Source organism: Pieris napi, chromosome 22 (genome assembly GCF_905475465.1).
Source record: "Pieris napi chromosome 22, ilPieNapi1.2, whole genome shotgun sequence".
NCBI classification, from domain to species: Eukaryota; Metazoa; Arthropoda; class Insecta; order Lepidoptera; family Pieridae; genus Pieris; species Pieris napi.
The window spans coordinates 10,566,195-10,592,109 of record NC_062255.1 but is presented as its reverse complement, the minus strand read 5'-3'; the positions used below and the strand labels follow the sequence as shown (position 1 = coordinate 10,592,109).

At 36.3% G+C, this 25,915-nt stretch overlaps 1 protein-coding gene across 2 annotated transcripts in view; it reads left to right on the top strand.

Moving 5' to 3' along the window:
- LOC125060885 overlaps positions 1-25,469 on the top strand; it is a 33,821-nt gene extending 8,352 nt beyond the window's left edge. The window contains exons 1-2 of one of the 2 annotated variants that reach the window (XM_047665999.1): positions 22,294-22,811; positions 24,886-25,469. In XM_047665999.1, coding sequence (XP_047521955.1) covers positions 22,461-22,811; positions 24,886-25,347 — 813 coding nt within the window. In that variant the 5' untranslated portion in view covers positions 22,294-22,460 and the 3' untranslated portion in view covers positions 25,348-25,469. Of the gene's footprint in view, positions 1-22,293; positions 22,812-24,885 lie in introns of those variants that run through there. The other variant, XM_047666000.1, reaches the window with a different exon arrangement.
- Positions 25,470-25,915: the final 446 nt, after the last annotated feature.

Here is a 25,915-nt window from a genome sequence, read left to right as displayed (position 1 = left end):
TCGATCAATACGCACATGTATATGCGTCGGAGTCCACGCATGAAATAAAGCCCTACTCCATTATCACAGAACACACGTCCCAGTATAATAGGCAAAGCCGAACGGGAAGCAATAACTAAAGGTAAAAACGTTGCAAAACGTTATATTTAGGCGAGAAAAAAATTAACGACCTGTCAGCTGTATTTTTTCTAACTCCATATGTTTTTTGTTTTCCCTCTCTGACTGCACGTGGTAGAGTGAGAAAGCGATAATCCCTTGCGCGTTCTGGTTTTATCTAACACAAGGTTTGGTGGTTAGTGATTTCCTTTGTTTAGACGACAGAAATGTCGATAATCTTTGTGGACAGCTTAAAGATAAAAAAAACTCGAATATTTTATGAAAAATTTGTGAAACTACGATTAAGGTGATCGTAGCGAACCCATTTCTCCCTACAATAAGTTCTACCTTTGTCTCTATTCTCGCAGAGAGAAATCGATTCCCTATTCATAATTCAACGAATCAATCAATTCACCAATCATAGAACAACTAAACAGCGGGTTTGAACTGGTCATATGGTGGCTTTAGTTTCATGGTACATATAACGTATGTATTAATTTCTGCTTTAGAGAGAAAACATTCATAAGGAAACGAATAAATATTCTAAAGCATTTTGTTTCTATTTCTTGCTTATTACGCTGGCAGTTTTGGAAGTTCTTCTTTTGTTTTAATTTATAACATAGTAACTAATGTATTTACCTACAACATAATATGATATATATATTAAATTAACAACCATTTTATGTTTGAAGACGGTCTGATACATTTCAGCGTCTTTTTCATGGATAATGTATCTTAGGCATGCAAGTGACACCAACAGCCTGGCCTGGGCCTGACATACTTCATATATTTTGGAGTCCGAGGCATGTTCGTTTAACATAAGTAAGAGCAAAAGTTGACTGCGAATGGAAAGAAAAATCCGTTCGCTCTTAGGATCCATGACAACGGTTGACCTTGACATACCTACAAAAATGCAAATTAAATATTTCGACAAGGAAACCATAATATTTAAACGAACAAAAAGCCTTTTATTAATTAGCAAACAGCCGATGTGGTCTTATTTACATAACGAGTGGCTTGTTGTGCGGTTTTTATATCTAATAAATTAATAATTATGTGTAATTCAATTACATCAGCGAGAAATCGGTTCGGTTTATCCCTTTGAAAGACATCGCTGTATTACAGTCGGAAATCTTTTCACTTTTGTGTGTTTAACAAAAGAAATGCCTAATAAATAAAACCACTTCTAAAAGGCTACTGTATCCCTAGGAAACGCGATGTCCAGTCGTCCTAATCCGGGACAGGTGAATTTGGAAGCGGATAAAAGATTACGAATGTCCAATCCTAAACCCCAACATCTTAAACATAACAAGAAATCGTACCTACTACATACTATGTAAAGTGTGGTGTGTGGGAGTAACAAAAAACTTATCTCTCGATCACAGGAGGAACACAAAAAATAACCGGTTTCGTTTCAAGGGCGTATATTAGAACACAAATTATACTATGGCAAGCTTTGTTTGTTCGTTTCGTTTTATTCCCAAAGTATTGACGGCAAAAGGGTTACACCTGTATATCTGCATATACATTGAATTCAGTGAAAGAGCTGGATGGGCCCGACAAAGTTTCGTTAAATTTAGACAAAGAATCATCAATTTCGTCGTAATAGTGGTATATGGATATAATTAGAAAAAGTTATTATTATTATCATATAACCCATTTGCAAAACCGTAGTATGAATTTAGATATATTTTTATATTTTCATTCCTCAACTTAAAACATCTCTAAGGCTCGACAACGGACAGAAGAGTATACCAATGGCAATAAAACAAATTTGGATTAATAAGGTAAACAGAAAAACAACGTTCACACTACTGACCTCATTTTGTATTTTTTCAACTCCATGTCGGCTAATGTCGGCTAACGGCTCCAATGCCCACAGCACATAGGAATTGCTAATTTTATTGCTTTATTTCGACGTTACTGTTCCTAACCGGTTCGTAATAGTCCACAGGTTTCCGAGGGCCGCACTCAGCGGAGCGGACATAATTACATCTAATATTATATGCTATTAGCGCTACTATGAGATTGCTAACACTATTTTTCATAAAATTGCTCATAAAACAGGGCGTGAAATTAGAGAATTGTATTGGCCGACGCTGCCTTTCCAGAATCGTGGAGAGAAATCAATTAATCCTAATCACATAGTATCTACGGACTTCGTTTTACTAAGTAGGTATTACGTTTTAGAACGTGTTTTGTCACACTGGTTTATTTTACGTTCAGCACATACACATCTAGACGAATAGTTGCTGTTTCCTGGAAGCTGGTTTAATTTTTTTACCACTTATAAATAATATTCGTCGGTTGCATATAGGCTGACTATAAAATAAGTTTTCTTTTTGCATACGATATAAAGTACGTATAAAAATGCAAAAATATCGCAAGTTTGCGCGACGTAACCATAAAAAGCGCTCGTAACAGGCGCTTATGAAAAACTTAATAAAACACATAAATTTACTATACACGAACGCACTTCATACATACTCATACAGCCTTTGGAAACTTCATGATTTCACCGGCAGCTGTCCCGCTCTGTACCTCTCTTTCACACTCAATCTCCATTATGACGATAAAATGACATTGAGCGTAAGATTGCGTGGCGAAGACTACGCTGCCTCCAAAGTCTTTTTATACCCTCCGAGGCAAACGCACCTCTAAAGCCCTCACTTAGAGCCCATGGGAAACACTCCGACGGCAAGTTGCTTTGGCGAAGAGTGTTTTGAGAGCATCTTCCGAGGGTTGCCATCAGCAGTGCGGGTCTTATCGTCTTTTTATCGTTATCAATGTAAATTCTGTGCGCTGCCAACACTTCCTGAATATTCTGAATTCACGAACATTGGTAATTAAACCACGGCACGAATAGTTCACTGCTTCTTGATTCCTTTCCTTTGTTTTGGAGAGATATGATACAGCATATTCTCTAAGATCAACGTAGACTTTTATGTAAATAAACCTTTTTTAAATCGCGGCGTATTAGACGAGGTTTAGTAAAATGTCGGTCGTAAAACGTTCCCCTCGCGTCATAGAACATCATCTCCCGTCAGATGGCAACATATTTGAGTGTCAAATGTCCCGTGAAGTTGAAGCAATCGCTGCGGATCGGGGACGCGGATTGATTGTAGTTAGATTGCCAATTTCGACGTTTATGATGTAATACATGTGCATATTATTTTTATATATTACATCTGGGGAGCTGCTCTCGTCTGATAAGCGATTATGTGAATTTTGCACCTTCTGTGTGTTGTTCTGAAACTTTTTTAAACTTCGTCTTTTTAAAACGTGTCTAAATCGACCTAAATACTAGATTATGAAATCAATCAAATCAAATTTCCCTAATAAAGGCAGTACCGATATTTTTGATTAAGAGTACTTCGGTCTTCGAACTAACTCCTATTTTTCGGATACAAAACAAAGATAGCTTTGAGATTCATAGAATTTCTTATATTATCGTATTTTTTATCGTACGCCTTTGTTGCTGCAATAAAACGAAAACGTAAACAAGATTCAATCAAAGAAAGTCGTTAAACAAGCTGGGCGAGCCCCGTCGATGACCGGGTCCTTAAAGGTCGGGCAGCGGCTATAAAACTGCGCCTAGTGGAGCCCCTTGCATAGGACCCTGAGCACGCAAAGCCCTGATTTACGCAGACAAATTGGAGAATAAAAGGAGACACGATCATTTTATTACATTGTGGTTTACTGTTTACTTTCCCTGATGATGACGTGTTGCTTTTATTTTTACAACTATCACGGTAGGTACTAACATAAGAAACTACTGTAACTACGAACAAATAGTATTGATTGAAAGATCGAACGAAGATTTGAGGTCTATGATAATAATTTGAGATTGCGTTTTCATTAGAGTTCATGCTTCGGTATGTAATTTCCCTTGACAACAGTAATGATGCCTTCTTAACTGCCATTTCCACGTAATTAAGTCTTAAGTACTAAGTCAATTATAGAACTAAAGTAACCGTTGTGAACTTTTGTCATGTGTGTATTATGTTAATATGTGTCACGAGGGTGGAGAGGCAAACAGCTGATCTCACTTGGCAACTTGGCAGATGGCCATACAGAAGCGTTTCACGTATAAGGGACTCGCGTTAAAAATAGAAAAATAACGTACCACATTATTATACGTATAGCTATTCTTTTCTAAAGAACTTGTAGTAGCTTCTGTCTTCTTCATCCTGCAATTGTCGGAAAATAATTGACTAGTAGTAGTTAGAGCAATAAAAGGAGAACATTTCTGTCTTGTCACTTTGTACGTGCAAGGCAATCCGAATCCAAAAGCACACATGTTTACTATAAATAGTTGAATGTATTCATAGTTTCGTAATGTGTACGTGTGGGGAATCGAACGAGCGCCCCCCGGCCGGACAAAAACTACGCGTGACTGAGTTACAAGACCTATTCAATAGATTTAGGGTCCTGCACGAATAATAAAATACGAAAGTGTAATTCTTTGTGTGGAAAATGGATATAATAGAAATTACCTAACATACTTGTACTGGATCAACGACAATCTTAATATTCGTGCCAATTTCCGTACGTTTTATATACCTATATGAAGAAATATTTCATACTTCATGTTAGTACGGAACCTGGTTAGGCGGCGGCGTCCCTACAAACCTGTCACCCTCGGGCTTTTCAAATAGGTTATTATCAAAAGGGGATCGAAATCTTCGAGATTTTTTATTCAATAATAACTATTGAGTTTTCTGAATTGATTTGTGTATTCGATTATGAATTGTAATAAGGCAAAAGGGTTGAACACTATTAGGAGCTTCTAAGCGTTTCAACCTCCCGTTTTCGTTATTAAATAAAATAAATTCTGAATCTGTTTCATGATCGTTTTACACTGTAGGTGATCAGCCTCCTGTGCCTGACACACGCCGTCGACTTTTTGGGTCTAAGACATGTCGGTTTCCTCACGATGTTTTCCTTCACCGTCCGAGCGATTCTTAAAGGCGCACATAGAAAGAAAGTCCATTGGTGCACAGCCGGGGATCGAACTTACGACCTCAGGGATGAGAGTCGCACGCTGAAGCCACTAGGCCAACACGCTCACTGCTTTTGTTCTTACCTCGTGATAATTTAACACCTCAACTGATATAAATGCCAATAGAAGTTGGTTTACAAAGCCCTTCGTATTTTTTACCTCAAACTTGGCCACGCTCGGGTTACTGGGTTCGCACCAGGGTGGTATAAAAACGGTTTGGAAAGCAAAGCTGATCTATGAGGCTTTTAAGAAAAGTAATCATATAAAAACGTGTGTCTGCGCAATGCCTTTTGTTTCTCCACCCTCGTTTGTCGTTTTTTACGGTTTGTATACCCAAAACTGAGTCATCGGTGAACCTAATTTATTTTGTACCGTCAGTGTGCTACGGGGCTATGATCAAACTAAGTTATTAACTGATACTTAGTTCAGTTCAGCATTACGTTACAAAAGACCTCGCCGAACCTAACCGATCCGCTAATTGCAACAAAAGCCGGTAGGTCTCGGGCCTCGAAGAAAGTTCGAGAAACTCCTTGTTTAGGCTGGCCTGTTGCCTAACAGACCTGACTTTTTCCAAAACTGAATCTAAAGCCATAACACACTGTGTATTTGTACAGGTTAGTAAAAACTGCTCGATCAATAGCAAACAAGCTCCGACTTAAATTGAACCTTATGTGCTGACGTTAAGGTTGTAACTCGTACAGGCGTCATGTTGCCAAGCGGTTACAGGTATCATCAACCTTTTTCTGGGTCGCTCTGCTCGTAGCCTTTTTGTTCTAGGCTAGCGTTCACGAACGATAGTCAAGGTAATTATGATATTTAGCGTTGACAGTTTGTATTTAACATCGTAATTTAAAATTTTAATTGATAATAATTTTGATGAAAATCTGTTTTAGAAACAAAAATCAGTTTTAATGGGTCCAGAATAGGATATCACGTGACACCTTTTGTGTACAAACAAATACGATATGCACGTATTAAAAACGGGTTTATATCGAACACCATTCATTTAAGTAAGTCAAAGCTATCATAAAATTCACTTTTTATCTCGACACTCTCGCACTCGGCATTATTGCCACAGAAAAAGTAACAGAAATTTGAATAAACAAACAATTTCTAAGCCAATTAGAAAAACGTCACAAATCGTCTCATCAACGTTCTCTATAAAAAAATAATTAATGCAAAAAGGTTGGCAACGGGAGACCGATGCCATAAATGCACTCCACTGAACCGACGCAGGGACGAAACGAACTAGACACCTTTTGTAATTAAATTTTAAAACATACTCTATACGATGGCAATAAGGGCGACGGATGTGGGATTTTCTTTGTGAAGGTCGACGCCGCTTACGTCGTTTCGAGTCGCGGTGGAAGTTAACCACCGCTGCGCTTGTGTTAGTGCAGTGTCCGTGAACGGATGGCAAAATTGTGCGAGTGTGCGTTAGCCGGTCACGTAGGCTCTCAATTACACACGACTTTTACAGACACTTTCTGATTCTAGAAGAAATCATAGCTTTCAAAATGACACACAATCATTATATGTAGGAGGGATTGTAATAGGTAATATTACGTAATTACATTAAACTAAATTATACTCAAAGTTAGCACTATAAGATTTCATATAATAAGTACCAAATTCTTGTTGTATTAACTAAAGGCACGGACAAAGTACATTACAACATGTGTGGTTTTATAAAAGCTACTACTTATTCTTAGAAAATCGAATTCTCTTTATGCAGCGGCTTTCACTTTATGTTATGTCCGCTTAGCTCGTGTGTAAATGCACATAGCAACAATTGCCGTCAGCTGCGAGCTGCGCGGTGCCGAATCGAGCCGAGCGCAGCCGAGAGATCCCGAACTTTTCGGCTTTTGTTCTCATTTGCTACTGGAACTATCTACGCAGCAGCCAAGCCCGTCGACAACTTTTAGATACACTGAACACTCTATAGTGAGGCCCTCCACGTACATACACACGCCTACTGTGCAGTGAATCTGTTCAATTATTGTGACGAAGGCACTAGGAGTTACGTGAAGGAAGTTTCACGTTCCTCCTTTTGTTAATTGAAAAAGTTATTCAACAACAACAAATAAATGTTGTTGGAGAAACCTTTTCAATAAACGAAAGGATTTCAGATATAGAATAAAGAAGCAATTACATGCTAAGTTTTCGTAAGGGTAGACATAATAAATAGAAAATGCCAAAGCATCAATAAATGACTATTTTCAGTCGTGTTTTAGGTCTCGGTGACTGTGATATAAAAGTTAAACGTTTAAACAGGTAAATAGCTGATTTTCCGTAAGACTACTACGGTACCAAGTCTCGGCTCTGAAATAACCTTTAAGGCCTCAGCCCTCACGGAGATATTGTGTTTTCCAGACAAAGAGGCGACTTAAACTTCTTTCAACATAATAAACCTTTGTTGTTTAACATTAGACTATATCTTATATATATATATTATATATAAATTAATTGCTGTTCGTTTGGCTAGACCGATGTGGCTAATCTTGAAATATTTGTGAAAGTTTAGGTAAGGTTTAAAGGGTGGCAAACCTGAATAATAATAAAGAAAAATGCAAGGCAATTGAATTTTCAAAATCTGTTCCTATCAGAAAGTTATTTGATGTATTCTGTCTTTTTAGAAATAAAAAATGGTCTCTTGGTTGTCATATTTATAAATGCCTTCAGAAATTTGTGTTTCATGAGGTCCGATTTCTTTGGCCTGTTTTATAAATGTTGTATTAAGTTTTGACACAAATATATGTAAGTGACATGAAGTTCACCTGATTATCTAGTTTTAAATATAAAAGAAAAAGGAAAATATTAATGCTGGGGGACCGAAAGAGTTTTCTTAGCGGCCTGTCGTGATGCGTCTTCTCTTTTCATATCCAGGATTAGGTAACGGGTTCACTAAATCTGGGTGAAAAGGGTACGCTAAATCTGTTGGACAATTAACTATGTTGCTACATTCAAAATTTTGATTGTGAATGGAGACTAAGTGCAGAGTATTAACTAGTAAGAACGGTTATTTGTTGCTCAAGTGTACGTTGAGTATTATCGGATTTGGTGTTTCCCTATTGGAAAAGGAACCTGCACACTCGAAGTGACAAACAACCTGCATCGAATGTATTCAATTATAAGCATGTAAGCTACCTGTTGTAATTGTGAGGCAGAGATCACAATAAAACCACGAAGCTCACAAAAAACTCGTACAATCGGAAAGAAACGCCCACCGACCCGAGAAACGTGAGCCTGCGCCATAGTACAGCCGCACAGAGTACGTTATTGAACCTGCGTAGGCGCATCGAAAACATAGCGTCTTAATTTCTCTTCTATTTTCTCAAATTTGGTGCCACTGATATTGTAAATTCGATCTTTGTCGACAGAAATCCAGAAAGCTTACTTCCAAATACACTTATTTGGTATAACCCGTAAATATGCACGTTATGGTACTGTATTAGTAAATTCTATCTTATTTGTGTCTCCCTCTTTTCTCATAGAACGAAAGCTGTGCCTATAATGAATGATAAGCTTAACGCAGCCGCCACTCTGTCCGAAGGTGTACGATATCTAAAGCGCCATAATGAACGCGCACGACTGGGTCGTATAAATATTACTAATGTTCAGAAAGGGTTCAACTCCCACAGATAATGCCCGTTTCGCCTAAAGTGATCTCCCCAATTTGATAAACACAACTTAATGATGGGGTAGAAACGGGAATAGTAAATGAAGTTTCTTGTCGACTTCAGTTGCGAGTTAAATGTTGATCAGAAAGGAATTTATCAAAAGCCCTCTTTCGTTCTATTCAATGTCAAAGTGACCGATTTGATTGATTGATGTTAGACAGAGTTGTTTGTTATCGAATCAAAAATTCGTTGCTCTATTGTTGGTCGGTTCCTACTCAACAGTATCTTGGATACAAATCTCTATGCGAAGTTCCAGCAGGTTACGTTCTCCACGTAAAACTTTCATTATTTTAAAACATGTTCATTTATTTGTTTGTACTTCAATAAAGCTTTGTAAAGAAATAAAACATGTGTGTTACACAAATTCCATTTTATGATAAATATAAATCCGACACAAATATAAATCTTTCAAAAGAACGGATGGGTCGTGTTACCAGGAGAAGCGTAAAAAATATAAACTCCTATCCTCATCTCAAGTCAAGATATCTCCAGGCCCCAGACTGAGCACAAGACGTGCTCTTCTACTCTTTTCTCGGTTAACACAAATAAAAGTAATGTTTCTCGTAACGCACCCATATATTATTAATTTACATAGAATTTGGGCCTAGTAGATTTATTTTCTCAATTTTTAATTAAACAAAAGCGTCCTAAATAAATAATATACAGAATAATATATTAGGATACACAAGCACGAACAGACACATCAATATTTATAAGTATTTTATATATTACTAGGGTTGGCCGTTCACGGCAATTCCTTGTTAATTATTATACATATTGTTTTGTAATTTTTGTAAAAGCCGTTGGCTACCGGAATAAAATAAAATAAACAAAGTGTTTTTTACTAAAAATACAAAACAAGTTGTACCCACGCAAGTACCAGTTGTAATCCATACATAAAGTTAATATTTCTACAGATTTATTCAAACTCGTTTTTATATCGCAAAAAAATGTACAATTCACATTTTTATTTCGAAAAGTAATAAAGGTTAAAATAAAAAAGCAGTTAAACAGTAATAAAGCCGACATCATCAATACAAATAGGTATGATCTAATTAATATAATTTCCTACATTGGAATTGCTGAATCGTGAAAAGGCAGGTTCTGGTATCACAATAAATGTATTATCTGTTCATCTAAATGAATTGCATCGAGATTCAGACGGCATCGCTATTTATAGACATTAATTGTTTAAGTTAACATTTGAATACACATTGCTTGGAACCAACTTTCAACAAAGCAACACTATTTTTATTACTACAATTTAATGAAATAAATGTTGCAGCCGTTTAAATAATTTATCCAAATCACTAACTCATAAACAGAATTCCCAAAAAGTATACGCACAGCTTTTTGGCTATAATCACTAGTGATTTCATCATCTATCATTCATATTTCGTCGTTCGAAATTCGCCTTTACTACTTTAGGCATAGGGTACATAAAAAATTCGATTTCCTGAGCAAGGGTGTTCATGTATTACGTCATTATTTAGCCCCTTTCGAAAGGGATTTGAAAGGAAGCGCAGGCCTCAGGACTAAAATATCAATTCGTTACGTGAACTTGCTCACATATTTTTTAAATTTTCATCTAAAATATTTAATATTCACCTGATAATATGCCTCATCACTTTGTCTATGCATATATGACCTGAAGGTACGACGACGCAAGGATTGAAGAATGGAATAGACCACTTACATACAGACATACAGACATACATACATACATCACACTTTCTACGACAGGCTGATAAGATCAGGCGTCGCCTCTGAAGTAGTAAAAGCTTGCAAGTCTTACGCAATTCACTTTAGCTTTATTCGCCATTAAAGTTTTACGACATTCAATTTTCACTTTTCCTAACTATGAGACTAGATTTTGCAATGTAGGTACCGCTAGCTATAATAATTAATAATGTAATAATTACCACGCAAGAATTTATCAAACAAAGGAGTCACATTAGGTATTATAACGCTTTTAAATACCTAATAGAACATAATTATGTAATAAACTACGTTATATATAGAGTGAATTGTGCGACCCAGTCAAAGTATACCTAAATCAATAATACATAAAATATATTATAGTATGTATTTAAATTTTATGAAAATACATAGTTAGTATAGGTAATTTGATAGCATGACAAGCTACCATATTGCCAGCCGGCTACTTTTTATTTAATAGAAGAGCAACTGCGTAGGCCCTGTTTGATCGTCAGTTCGACTTCGCCAAACTAAGCTTTTCTAAATACATACAAGAGTTTGGTACTGCGTAACAATATTCAATACCTTGTCAGGAGTGTCTATAAAATGGGTTTCTTCTCCAAAATTATTTCTTATCAGCCAGACATCATCGACCCATCTGGACTAAACAAAACACTTCTTAATTCGAACCAAGCATCTTCAGGAGATGCGAGGGATCGCCGGACCATGTCAATAATGATGATTTATACGAATAATATTACTATGAATGTTGAAAAATTACTTGGTTCATTTCACCAGCGCTATCAGTCAACCCCTACCTAGTAAGACTGTTGGTGGATCTATGGCTTTGGGCTTCAGCCAAATAGGAAGGCATGACCGGGGCAATACCACTGTCTCTGACAAAATCGGCGTGAAGTGATGCAATAGGTTCGCCTTAAGGTACTCGACTTTCTTGCTGTGAGAGAAATTCCCGGTGCCCATCCCCCCTCCCGAGAAATATTTGGCCCCCGCTGGAAAGAAAAGAAAAGTTATTTCTTTTGTATAAGCTGAAATGTTTCGTCGTTAGTAGGTACATACATAGTTGGCTAGCATATATGCGTAGGCATTCACGAAATTCTTGGTTCTATGCTCAGTCTAAACAAAGCCCCCGTTACACGTGTTAACGCAAAATAAAAACAACTACAAACACTTAACCCATTTTTTGTCAAGTCGACAAAAACAGGCATAAATTTTACGTTCAGCCCTCGTACCTGGGAGATGCACTCGATATCGCGTCTATTGAAAGTGTATCTTAATAGTGCGCAGTAAGATCCGTTTTCGATATTAGTGGAAAGCTTAAATTGGTTTACTAAATTGCACATCGCAATGCTGCATATGAGTATAAACTGTAATATAATCAAATAAGGTGTAATGTCGAAAAGCGTTTAATATTTTTCAACTGCCAGAATAGTAGGCCTTATCACAAGAGGCATAAATATGCTTTTCGGGTAAATTGTCCTGAAGGACATCCCGACGAGGGTGGAGCGGTTGCTAGGCGAATCTTGCGATCGGAGTGCGTAACTGGGATATTCCCGGGGGAAGATTTCACCCCTAAAATACTGTGTAATTAATATTCGTATATGATCGGAGATTTATATGTACGGTTAAGTGGTTATGAAATAATTTTAGAATAATTGAAGGATCCATGCAATTACATTAGAAAAGGGAATGTCTTTGTTTGTTATTCGTTCTGAAAACAAACAGAAAAGGTTTTTATCATATAACCTACGAAGATTCACAACGAGTGTATAGAATATTTTATCCAGAAACGAGATTTAGAATAGGAAATTTACAGGATACAAGATGGAATCTGAGCATTTTAGAAGTGTCCCAAGCAACAATATGATCGTAATTTTCGTAAGATCCCAGTAGGCAAGGTATAAAGGCTGCAAATGTGAACGTTACAGTGTTATAAATATCTTAATTTAGCTGATAAACGAGGCAGCCATCAGAGGGAATGAGCGTATTAACATGTACGGCCCCAGGAATCGCTGGTTATTAGCGGGAGGAACCTATTAATGGAAGCTGCCAAGGCAAAAATTAAGGGCGGGACTGAGATTTGCGAACTCTAATTATAAGATTTATTTTGTGGAAGTTGTATTAGATAACTTATTCTGTTGCTATACATTTTCCAATGAAAAAATGATCTCCTATACTACGTACCTATATTTAATAGGTCTTGTTAAGTACAAGCATACTTTCCTTCGAGTGGTGGTCAATAAATAGTGATAATGCGATAAATTCTTCTGAGAAATTGTAAATAAATACAGCAAGCATAGAATTAGAACATACCAGTCATAAAATACAATAATATTAAAAAATCTATCAATTTTCTTTTGTATTTAAAAAAAAACATTTTCTTGCGGATCGTGTTCTTAAAAATAGGCTTAAAATGTTAAGTTTAATTTTGTACGGACCTGGTATATCAAGACTTAAAAGCAACATTAGTACTTTATAACATTATTATTACTGTATTCTTAGGTATAATAATAGATAGTAAACTCCAGTGGGGCCCACACATAAAGACTTTTTCGAATAGGCTGAGCTATGCCGCATATGCAGCAAAGAAAATCCGAAAGTTTACTGATAAGGACACGGCTAAAATTGTGTATCATAGCTACTTTCACAGCGTTATGTCGTACGGTATTCTACTGTGGGGTGCTGCCGCAGAGGTTCAATCCAATCTGGTCAATATATTCTTGAATCTAACAAGATACAAGAACATACAACAATATGTACAAAAAACTATAAACGATTTTAAAACAAATGGGGGCTATCACCAGTATAATTCTCGAAACAGAACTAATCTAAGCGTACGACCAACCAGACTCCAGAAGATAAACCACTCCTTGTATGGATATTGTATTCGTTTTTATAACAAACTCCTAAGCGAAATTAGAGAATTATCACTAAATAAATTCAAAGCTCTCGTTAAACGTAAATTAATCAAAAAGCTTTTTATGATTTTGACGAATAATTAAATGATCCTAATCCTTGGGATTGATTTGCTCCAGTTCAGATATTTATGGCTGCTCTGCCTAACAAACAATTTGTACGACTCAAAACTTGGTGATTAAAAGGAGCGGTGGCGGAGAGTTTCTAGCCAGTTCTTCTTAACTTGCTACTAGTCGTAGTAAATGTAAATTTAGAATCAATTTAACATATTTTCTGTTGACGTTCAAGTGTAGGTACTTGGTGGTACTTGGTACCTTTATGAATAAAGTTATTTAGAGTTTGAGTTTGTGCAGAGTTCAAGCGAGGGAGAACGGGCGGGAACCCCAACATCGATAGCGACTGACCTAATGAGTAAAAAAAGTTGTCTTATATAGCAAGTGAAATAAATATTTCTATAGGAAGTGTCTATCGCTGTCAGAAAGCTTTGTAAGGCGCAGAAGCAAACGAGACTGACAATTTCTCAAAGATGTTTGCTACAACAAGATCTTGACCGATTTGTGGCTCGATTTCTGACTATATGGGAGACGTGGCTGCTCGAATATGACCCGCAAACGAAAAAACAGTCCATGACTTGAAAGAGGCCTTCATCTCTAACACCGAAGAAATTTTAGGCGATTCTCTAATGATGAAACATCCCTCATATTCAACGGATCTCTTAGTGATTTTTACCGGTTTAAAGAACGAACATCTTTAGGCCATAAATTTGAAGATGACGCAGGAATCGCTGCGGTAGGTTTTCAATTTTTAAGGGATTTGGAATTTTTTTAAATGTATAAAGTGTATAACATTTCATTAAAGATAATTGCGTCACTCAATATGACTTTTTATTAATTGACATTCTTAAGTAGGTGTACGAACCCATTGATATACTACAGAAAAATATGGAAGTAAACCGAGTTAGCCTTTTATTTTGTCCCGTAATACGAATTCAGATAAAACATATTATGATAAAGCTAGAATATTTCAATTCGCAATTCAGGCGAATGGCGAATGGCGCAAAATATTCTCTTTACGCGAAACTCGTAAATGTGGTCGCGGTTGGTTTTCGTTCAATTATGCAAATCTTGTTAAGAGCTATTTAATTTAAAGAAGCTTTTTAAAACTTTGCCCCGAGCTTAATTACCCGAGTTTAATGGCAGTTTTCCCAATTTATACCTAACGCCGTTTATATTCCTTTGTTTTTAATATTAAGTAATGGCGGAGTTGCCTATTTCGGAATCTTAAAATGTGGCTGTGTACAAACAAAATAATGCGCTGCTATTAAAATTAATGAGGTGATAAATTCTAATTCGAAGTCCATCTCGACGGCTCGAGCTTCAGAAAGAGTATCTTTTGAATATATTAGTAGATAAGTGGACGAAACATGAAGCGTTCCAGATGCAAATGGTTCCATCTCGACAGGTCAAAGTGCCTCTAATGCTGTTACTCTCCAATTACTTTTTATGAACTTAAAAAGCTTGCCTCGTCACCGAGTCGACGGGTTCCGCTTATATCGATAGTGGGATAGAGTTGTAAAGTGTAGGTAGACAGGGAAAGCGTATACCCAGGTTTTACCTAATCGAACAATGTCGAATGCGAGCACAATAACAACATAACACAGGGAAAATATTTCTCTCGCAATATCATAAATATGTTACAGAAGCGGTGCTAAAATTAAATAAACGCAATAACACAAGTGAACATATTTATCGAGGAAAGTGTCCCCCGAACCGTCCCCAGTTCCCCGCCCCAAACCCCACATTCACTGAAACCGCAGTTTTACGACAGCCGAAAAGAATGTTACGGCCAGAATGAGTTACGTATGTTAATACGGGGCCCGGGTCGAAGGGACCCGGATTAAACTGTGTTAACTATAGCTTTCATTTTATTACTTCACGAAGAATGGCCGTTTTCAGCGGGCTCTTTTGTGCCCCTCGATACCTCAAAAGGTATCATTTTTATGACGTAACATTAATTTGTTTTATTGTGTGAATGTTTTGTTGCAAACTTGCTTTGTTCCTTCTTAGTTTATGCTCGTAAACTGTTGGATTATTTTTATGTGAGGATTTTAGATATAAACGTACTAAAAGCAGTCGGAATTATACAACTTCTCAGCGTTACACATTTATTTTTTTATAGATTGATCATTTACAAGCAATATTAAAGAATCCATGCTAAATAGATCCTTAATAGTAGATTCCATACAATCTAAAAATAAAATACATATCTAATAACCGCTACTCTCTGCGTGTGGCGTACAGTTTATCAGAATGATGTTACGAATGTGAGAGCTATTCAAATGCCTGTAATAACATGCAATTACTTCATGTCAATATTTTCTCAAGTTACACATATAATAGGTGACAGTAACAATGACCCGGCCCCACCTTTCATCTCAAATATTAGCGCTGGTTCCAAAGAGCGCGGTCCTCACGCGGGTTGCGAGAGGGTAAACCTTTGTTTAGCAGAGGCTAACCCCTCTAGTGCAGTGTTGAAACTGGATTTTAATGACAAATAAAAGGTGATGCTCAAGTTTTACATTATAAAAAGTTAATTCCCTTTCATACAGTTGGAACGACTTGAAATTCAATTACAAATGGTCACACACAGAGCCGTTTATCATGTGTATTCAACTAAATATGAAAATAAGTTCAATTGTTATAGAGGCTTAGTATGTGAAGTAGTCGTACAAGAAAAAGTGCAGTGGGACCATCTGTACGGTTTGAACGACGAAAGCTCTATGAGATACATAATATTTTAATAGTTGAGGCAACGTCACGGCCATAGTCAGGCAAGCAACAATAGCAAAGCAAAGAGATATAATTATAATTGTTATTGCAATATCGGAACAATGGGTCGTCAGCTAAGCCGCCGTGACGAGCACTCGTAACCCTCGCATTAGCTCCATTACACGTGTCACTCGCCACAAAGAAAACACTATGTCCTATATTATATGTAACTTTCTTTTATTAATGCTGGTTTTCCCCTTTCGAACAATACTGGAATATAAGATTACATGACCCCGTAGAGCGTCGCTAGTTAATTGGCAGCAAAGAGCTCCGTTCATAACAAAAGATACCACCGATCTCTTGTCTCTCAACAGCTTTTCTCGTTGCGATATCCCGGAATTGTTTTCGCAGTGGACTAAGTGGTCTGGCGACACCTCGTCGCTACCATTATAACTATGAACTAAAGTCATTGCCTGCGGCTTTACTCGATCGACCTTTTTTCCAGTTTGTTGTTTAGGATGGATTCTCGATAAAAAATATGTTATGTGAAACATAATATAGGTATTTCGTGTACGAATACTTCCACTGTACTACAATTTTCTGAATGTTTATTATTTTTAGAGAACTGTAGAATGCAGAGCCATATACAAAATCATTCCCCAATAATGTTTTGTGTTCTAAAATACATAGTTGGTTGATAGCCGTAGGAGACTAAATAAAACTAGTCGCTACAAAATGAGTAACAAATAAGTTGCGGAAACCACGCCACCTTAATACCTAATATTAAGAAACGCTCGGAAAACAGTGAAAAGTCAATTGGAGTAGACGATTACGTGCTCATTACATAATTATAAGTTGCTAGATCTTGATACGGGAACAAAAACTTCAAATTGTGTGCCATTCGTAATATTGCTGTGACCACAATGAAATCACACTGAAAGTCATTTTTGAAACACGAATAACTTTTGTAATACTTAATGCTACCTAACACTTTCGAGTTCAAATAGTGGTTATCAATAAAGTTAAAAATTCCGAATGCTTATAAAACTACATAAATGGCAAAACTTCGATATTTATTTGAAATTTCGTTAAGTATTATGAGCAACGCGAGTCCAAATGAGGCGCGTTTCGGCCGCAGCGGGACACCACTAATAATCTCAAAACAAATGTCGTAACTCAAGGTTGAAAGAATAGTTGAAAGTTTATCCGCGTCGCTAAGCCGGCGTGTCCACCCCAGTGCCGTGGTCCCTAATAATAGAGCACGCATCGGGTTATAAAATACTGTAGTCAAGCTACGCCCCGCGGTGCGGACCACGTTATTTCCCGACCTGAGTTATAAAACTTTTCGACCTCAAATACGTTTATTAGGCTCCAAAAGTGAAAGGAAACAACGAGCTGTATTCTTCTAAAAGTCTCTACGAAAATACTGGCGTGGAATTCACATCCTTATACAATGAAAATGTCTTTAATTACGATGCGACACTTTTATTACAAAGTATCTTTATAATTGAAATTGCAGATAAATACAGATTCTCTTCATGTCAGCACCGTGTTGATTCCGCGGTTTGTTTGTGCGTCTTCAATTGGCAGGAAGGTCATTGGCGAACCAGTTCAAGGTGCTCCCTGGAGGAAGCTATCATTCTATTTGTGACTGTGTCAATATGAAGCACGCCGATTAGCTTAAAATGTAGGTCACACAGCTTACAACATATATTCCATAGCTAATGGTTTTGCGACAAAAGACAATAGCGATCTTCAAAGCTTCATCGTTAGATCCAATACAAATTAGAATGCACGTGCAATCTATATTAGGAGACGCGCAAAAGGAAATAAATGCATAAAAGACATAATACTCATTAGGGCGGCGGCATAGAAGGGTCTTCGGTTCTTATAAAGAAGAATTTACTTATTATCTTTAAGGTAGAGTGACATTTTTCCGTTAGTCATTGCAAGTATGTGATGTGGTAACTTATAGTTCAAATCATATTTCTATAGACAATATACATACATATTATTCAAGTGAATGTACAAGTTTGGACCACACCGTAATCTTAATGAAAACGTATGAAATATCAGACTTAGATATTCGAGAACAATAGACAAAGACTTTACTGTTACAATACGTTACATCGGTAGTTGGACTCGAAGATTTCGATTTGCTTTCCCAAGAAATTGAAAAACATTTTAATTTAATGTTCACCAAGAAAAAAGTTTATTCCCCCAGTTAGCCAACATATTATTTGTTACCGAAATTGAGTGGGCGTGCCTTCTCACTGAAACTGACTGTCCAATAATTTAGCTCGTAATAACGTTCAGATATAAATGAATATCTTTATTTATTGAAAAGTAGGTCAGGCGTGACGTCAGAGGGAAATTGCTTTGTTGCGACGAAAGTGTTTTCTTATTTTTATTTGGGATAAAAATATAATTAACTTTTTAATACAATAAACTGCCAAATGTTAGAAAATGACCCTACCGATGATAGTACTCTGCGTCAGGGGTCGAGAGAACCGCCTTTTGCTTGTATCTCCATAAATTCTCATCTTCATATCGTCGGTTATGGAAATTACACCTTGCGTTAATTCTCTTTTACGGGAATACATTCTTTACGAGTTTCTAATAAAGTCATGTTTTCTTTAAACGGTTTTAGACCTTCCGATTGGGCATGTTTTGTTCGTATTTTGTTGTTTCTAAGCTTCAACCGAAAGGTATGTCGAAGAAATTTTAGATTGTATCTAAAAATGTGTTTAACTATTAAGGAATATATATTACAAAGAAACGACAAATGTATGAATTGCAATTCCATGGATGAGGTAGATATTTAATTTGCGGATGTGTTGTGTGAAAGGCAATCGTTGCCAGTGACCGGTAGTCTCTGTATTGACTTATTCAGCACTTCCTAACATCATTTCCTACCGCACTTGCATTCCCCGTAAAGTGTATGATATTGATACGAGTATAAATCCTTTACATAACATAATAATAGCCATAGATAAATCACGCGAATTTAAACAGTTTACAAATAGATGCAGTTCATTCTGTCTCCCATCAGGAATGGGGGATTCGATTGGGGTTTTTTTAAAGTAAGTAACGTTCACTAAACTGACATTTAGTCAAATACGTTCACACTGAAATGATAGTATACGCACTGAAATAGATTACAGATATTTGAAAAGACAAGTGGTGTCTTGCATCTATCTATGTGTTCGCTACATATACGTATATAGTATATACACAGTCAGAGCGATTGATCAGAACGCGCATACTATTGCATCAGCTAGCAACCCATTCATAGCACACGCTTCGCAGACTTGCATCATGCTCCTTCGAGCCATTACGTTATCAGGAAATGGCAGTTATATCGTCACTTGTACGAGAATAAAAAGTAATATTAGATTAACGGACAGTAAGTCCTGACTTTTATTTCCGAGGAAAAATTATTGTGTTTGCATATCATATAGGTGTTGAAAGTTGTATAGTTGCTTTGACCAACGAAAAGGGTAAAACTGCGTTCCATATCTTTCCGACCCCACAATCTTAATACGTACAATTAATCAACGTGACAGACGCTAACGACATTGTTTTTAACTAATTAATAACGAACACGTGTATTTACGACAAAACACGAGTTCATCGCCACCTTTCTGAAACCTTTTACACACACAAATTACAATTAATATTTTATTTATTTTTGAGTTTTTAGAAAAATACAACCTATATAGTATAGACCGTAAAATGTACATCTACAGACAGTTTTAAAACAATTAAGTCACTTTTTTGCCATAGTACCTACTCATATATAATACAATAATATTTATTATAAATATAAAATAATACAGGCATAAAACAGGTAAATATGGAAATTAAATGGTATATATTGAGAGATTGAAGGAAACATTGTTGCGGAGGTGTGTTGGGCGAACGGATGTAGATGTTTGTAAACTTGTTCGTGATCACACAACAACCCGACGGACGTTTTAACATTTTTGTAAGATAATAGTCGTCTGTTAATTCTAAATAATTATATAAGCAGGCAATTGATATTATAAATAATGACTAAAATAGCAATACAATATTTCGCAATGAGTTTCATAGACATAGTTCTACCATTTCAGCTTTCAGCCCACAAGTCTTCTTAAGTTTCGAGTATATTATATATATTATATCTTCTCCAATTATTTGAAACTTCAAGAGCAGTCAAGTCAAGTCAAAATCCTATTATTTTATAAAGAAAATTGATAAAAGAAGGAAAAATATAAAGTGAAAGGAAGTTAAGGAAGATATTTTACCTTGAAATTTATGTTCGTTGTTTTGAGGCGCTGCAATAAACCGAGGATGAAAATACTTTTTTATGAATTGTTCTCTTAAATGTTATGAACTTTACTATGTAGTGAATCGCCAGAAGCCGTAAAGCAGAGTGCAAAACGCAGGAAGCCAATGGGTTACACCCAGACGGGCTTAACATAATTGGATCAACGTTAGCATAGCCAGGCAGTCTGAGGTGCTCGTCTACCATATTTTACAAAGCTTTAAAATGTATTTCAGAGATTTTTTAATTAAGTTATGGCTCTATTCAGAGATATATGCTTATGCCATAGTTGGAGAAAACGTCACCGCAACCTTTAAATCATTCTCACCATAAGCTTAATGTAGATCTCGTCACTAAATAATAGATTGATCAGATAACAGAACATACAGTATCAGCATAAAACGCGTTCAATTATATTCAGAACTTGATCAAGAAGATCTATACAAAAACTCTGTTTCGTAAAAGTTATGATGAAAGTATTACATAATTATAATTGTTCAGTGTGTTCGTTATGGGCGCATTTTGCTTTCTTTGATATATATATTTCAGATATTTAAGTTGAATCCAAATTCGTTTGAAAAAACATATGTGAGAAGAAAAAGTAATATTCCGGTTTTTCAAGAACGGTGTGATTTTTTTTTGCGGTTAACCATATGTCCGTAAAGGAAGCGGAACAAAAACGGTACAAGCGATGGGAAAGTGAATCGGCGATATCCGGGAGACGCCTTGTGAGACATATATTTCTTGATGAATAGTGATATTGTCCACACCAAAATTGCTACCATACACTGTTAAATGCTATAATACATAGTAAACGAGATATAGTATATATATAACACTTTGGCCCGGCCCACATCTGTGCTTTGTATAATATCTCAGCGGGTGTAGACATAAAGGCTCGGATTATAAATTTTTATTAAGTTTATTGCGCGTTTCCTTACACACAATTTCCATATCAGTAAAGCGTCGTGACGCCGTTACTCGTTACGGGCGGATGCCATAAAAGCTTCCACATGGCGCTACTAAAAATATTCTAAACAATGAAATTATGGGGAATTTATCTGCGGATTCTGCATATATACTTTATAGAGAAGGGGCGACCTTTTACTCGTTTACTGTATTTGAGCTACTCGCGAGCTAAACACGAAAGATGACAAACGACAATAAAAACAAACTGCATTCGATGTGAGAGATTGAATATTCCGGTTTCGATAAAAGTACGCGCTACATATATAACATATATATTGATATTGACCTCATGTATCATATATATAATATGTTTACTTTGCGAAACAAAAGAATCCTGAACAATTCCTTTACGTATTCCGTGGACGACTGGCACCAGTGAGGCCCGGACCGCCCTCCGAAAGCAGCTAGCTATTTGGCAGTCGTAAAAGTGCCTCGTAAATTCAGCGACACAAATGCGTCCCTTTGTGAATCTCCAACCCCGCCGGTAATCATCTGCGATAAGCTGCCGCCGAACCGTTTGATGATCGAAGGGATGAGCTCACCGATTGTACGGAGTAGGGACGTGGCCTATTCTCTTAATTTTATGTTAAATTGCTTTTTCGTCAGGTACATAACGTATTTACAAATATGTTGACATTTTAAGGTTACATTTGGTTAGTAAATATATAGTTATACTGTAAGTACATACATGTCACTTAACTTTTTACTAAGGGAATAAGATAGCGAAGCGATAAAATTCTACATAATTTAATCCTAAACGATGCAAGTAACACGAACGAGGAAAGCGTAGGTCGCTTATCGAACGAACACCGAACACGTCCGAGCCACACCGATCAACGGACGCCAGTACACGCTCGACGCGAGCTTAAACGAACGTGTCGCGTATCACGTAACGTACGAAATACATTACTTTCGTTCGCGTAATTATTAGAATATTTGTTCGATAACGGCTCGACGAGGTGATCGAAGGTATAATACATTCGTGTATTAAGGTTCGATTGACGATGCCCCTTCAAGACGAACTGATCTTGTCGAACGAGCAAGTGTTGCGAATGGTGAACGAGTTTAAGGCACGCCCTATGCTGTGGGACCCCGAACACGACCTGTACAGGATACACACCGCCAAGTACGAGGCGTGGTCAGAGATCGCAGCGATATTCAACTGCGATATAGTGGATTTGAGGAGGAAATTCAACTCGATTTTCGCGTCACATCGACGCGAGAAGGGAAAAGTGCGCCATGGAAATAAATCCAAGTGGTTCCTCTATGACGTGTTGAGCTTTTTGCCGAGCCATGTCCAGAATAATACGTCCAGTCCTAAAAGAAAGGCGTCTGCGAAATCCGTCGAGTTTCATGTAATGTATTCATTGAAACAGTCATTTATTGATATTTCCAACCCAAAAGCAAGGTTCGATTCCCAAGAACTCAAACTGATTTTGACAATTCAAAGGAGCGATAAGATGAAATATGTTTGTCTAAACTTGAAATACATATATATAACGGAAACGCATAAAATTAAAAATGAATTAAAATCGATTCTTTTGAAATTTTTATATAGTTGTGTAACATGTTTATGTATTCTTTTGGGTGATCTAATAAATTCTTAATTAAACAAATTTTTCGGTAATGGAAAATCAGGTATTTCTGTCTGTGTACTAGGCATTGTATAGGCTGTACGTGTATTTAAATAAGACCGTTTACATCTCAAAAACGCCTCTTTTTAGCCCTCTTCGTATAGAAACTTTGCATTACATTGTTTCAACCCCAACAAAGTTTTCTGATCAATTTACGAAGCAAATATTATTATAAAGTTCATTATTATTAAAGGGTTTGTTATAAGTTATACCTAGAAATGTTGAAAAGCAGTTGAAAGTTTTAAACTACTATTATTTTTATGCAAATGGGTATCCCCATATAAAAAAATAATCATTAAAACTTTTTTTAACTTTAAAAAAATCTAAAATATTTAAAAAATCCGGCCGTGCGTCTGGGACAGACCGCTAGTGTTCTATAATCTTCTTGGCACTATGCTCGCGTGTCCTAGAAACTGCACTCACTCATATTCACTAACTGACTAGGTAGAATCACTCACTCAATTGGTTTATTTCTCTTTGTTTTATTTAATAATTGTTTTCCAACTAATTAGGCTGACTCGCGCCATACTACCCCTTTCAGGTTATAAAAACAGTTTTAAAGTAAAAAACTTGGTGCCATCTTCGTGCCATTGAACATGCTATAATTACCATATTCTCCATCAGACTATATGACTTACTAAAAGTAGTGTGTCGCCTGAGGCCGGATTTCCTGTTCATTTTACGAAATGTCGTAATTTGTGTGCTTTCAAATTAAATAAATGCTATCTAGTGTTTCTTGTGCATTACCTGATTCATACATCTTTTAGGTTAGTTAAAAGCCTGAGATTATTTAATTATTTCATAAAAATTAACTGTTTTCATTAAATTCTTTCTTAATAAAATCGATTAATTTTAACAGTTGCTAGATATTTACAATACCTGAATTAGACTAACTTTAAAATGGTGAATTTAAATAATTCGTATAGTTTTCTTTCTACTAAGGGTACTATATCCAATACATATAATCTTCATATGCACTGTGAATGACAAAATATACATACAACAGCTTTGTATGTAATTAGAGGTAAATGCGTTGAAAACATAAATTAGACGAATGTTGGGGATAGAATTTAATTTAAAGACGAGACGAGGGTCTCAGACAAAGGAATCTATTCAGACTCGGTCAGTGTTGAATGTTGATCAAATTGTTGCAATAAATGTCTTGAGATGTCGTCAACTTGTTACGAGCGACGGCGCTCATTCTTAATTAATTGTTTACTACTACTACTGTATACGCTAAATAATTTAATATTCTATTTTCTTATATATTAATTATTTATATATTATTATTAACAATTAAATACAATTATTCACAAATTTTTATTTCGAAAAGAATACCATAGTCTATTTTTGCTTGAACGACTTCAGTCTATCATACTCACGATGTCATCAAACATTAACATGACTTATTAACGTTTGAATGAAGACTATATTGCGAACTTACCCATATCTCATTTATGTAAACAATTTTTACATAAATGAAGAAATAGGTTTGTGTATGATAAACACCTCAAATTATAGAGAGTAGAGAAGGTTGGGCTTCAAATTATCGCATGTTGGCGAGTAAGAAACTTAACATTCCAATTAACATTGAGTTTATTCAATTTATCGAGTATTTTCTCGATTGGATACCAAAACCATGTATCATATTGTATTATGAATAATTATAAGCTTTCTACCGAAACCGAAATCGATTCCAGCTCATTCGGGGCCTTTATAGGCCAAGTACGATAAGACAAATGTATCTAAGAGTCTTATGAAAACTCTTCATAATCAGTTTTTTCTCTTATTTCAGAAACAAGTCGATGAAAACGTTGAGGAATCAAACGATCAAGATCACGATGGCAACACTGATCATTCCGACGAGGACACTGAGTTCATTCAGGAAGCAATAATTATAAAAACTGAACCAGAAGACGAGCCGCCGCCAAAAAGAGTATTGCACTACAGAAAGCCAAGAGCGGTTCGACCTACGCGACCCTCTTTTAAAAGGCACTTTCTTACGCGCGAGAGAGACAGAAGCTTGACAGAACCGTATGTCAAACCTTCACCGGTTAAAGGGAAAGATGAATGTGATAGTTTCGGAGAATATATCGCGGTGTCACTACGTAAGCATGATGAGCGGACGCGGTCTATGATCAAGCAAGCTATCAATAACATATTGTTCGAACAAGAGATGAAGAAATACAATAGTTCTTCGTTCCTGGTAGAGAAGAATCCTTTGATCATTGGTGATAGTGACGACTGTGAAAAGTGATTATTACAGTTTTTAAATATTGAAAACGGGTAAAGGGACTTTTCGCGATGGACTGATGGATGGAGAGGTTCGATGTGAATATTTTATAAAAATAATTAAAGAATTAAAATATATAAATTCTCGTTTTTCCTTTTATTTTATCAAAAGTTTTCCACTACGAGATTGGTGTTTCCGCATGAAAATACTGGGAAATATACTGGGTAGATAGGATTCGATTAATAAAAACTCAGATCGTCAGATGTAATAAGATGTTAACACGCGATGTTAACACAGTTTTCCTCAACTTTTTACTTCAATCATGCATCTAGAACTGCCTACGCGCCATCAAGCACGGGGCGGCACCACTCAACATTAGCGTTCACTGAAATTACAGCTAATTTTGTTTCCATAGCGTTTTTAAAGGGTTCTTGTCTCAATGCTGTTGAAATCAGCAATGTACAAAAGCAATGATTTTCTTTAGAACTGATTTGCATTACGGCTAACGAGATAGTTCGATGTTCATGGCCCGCTTTTTACTCAGTATAACACATAAAGGCGTTGCTAAAGCCGTAATGAATTGTGGTTTATT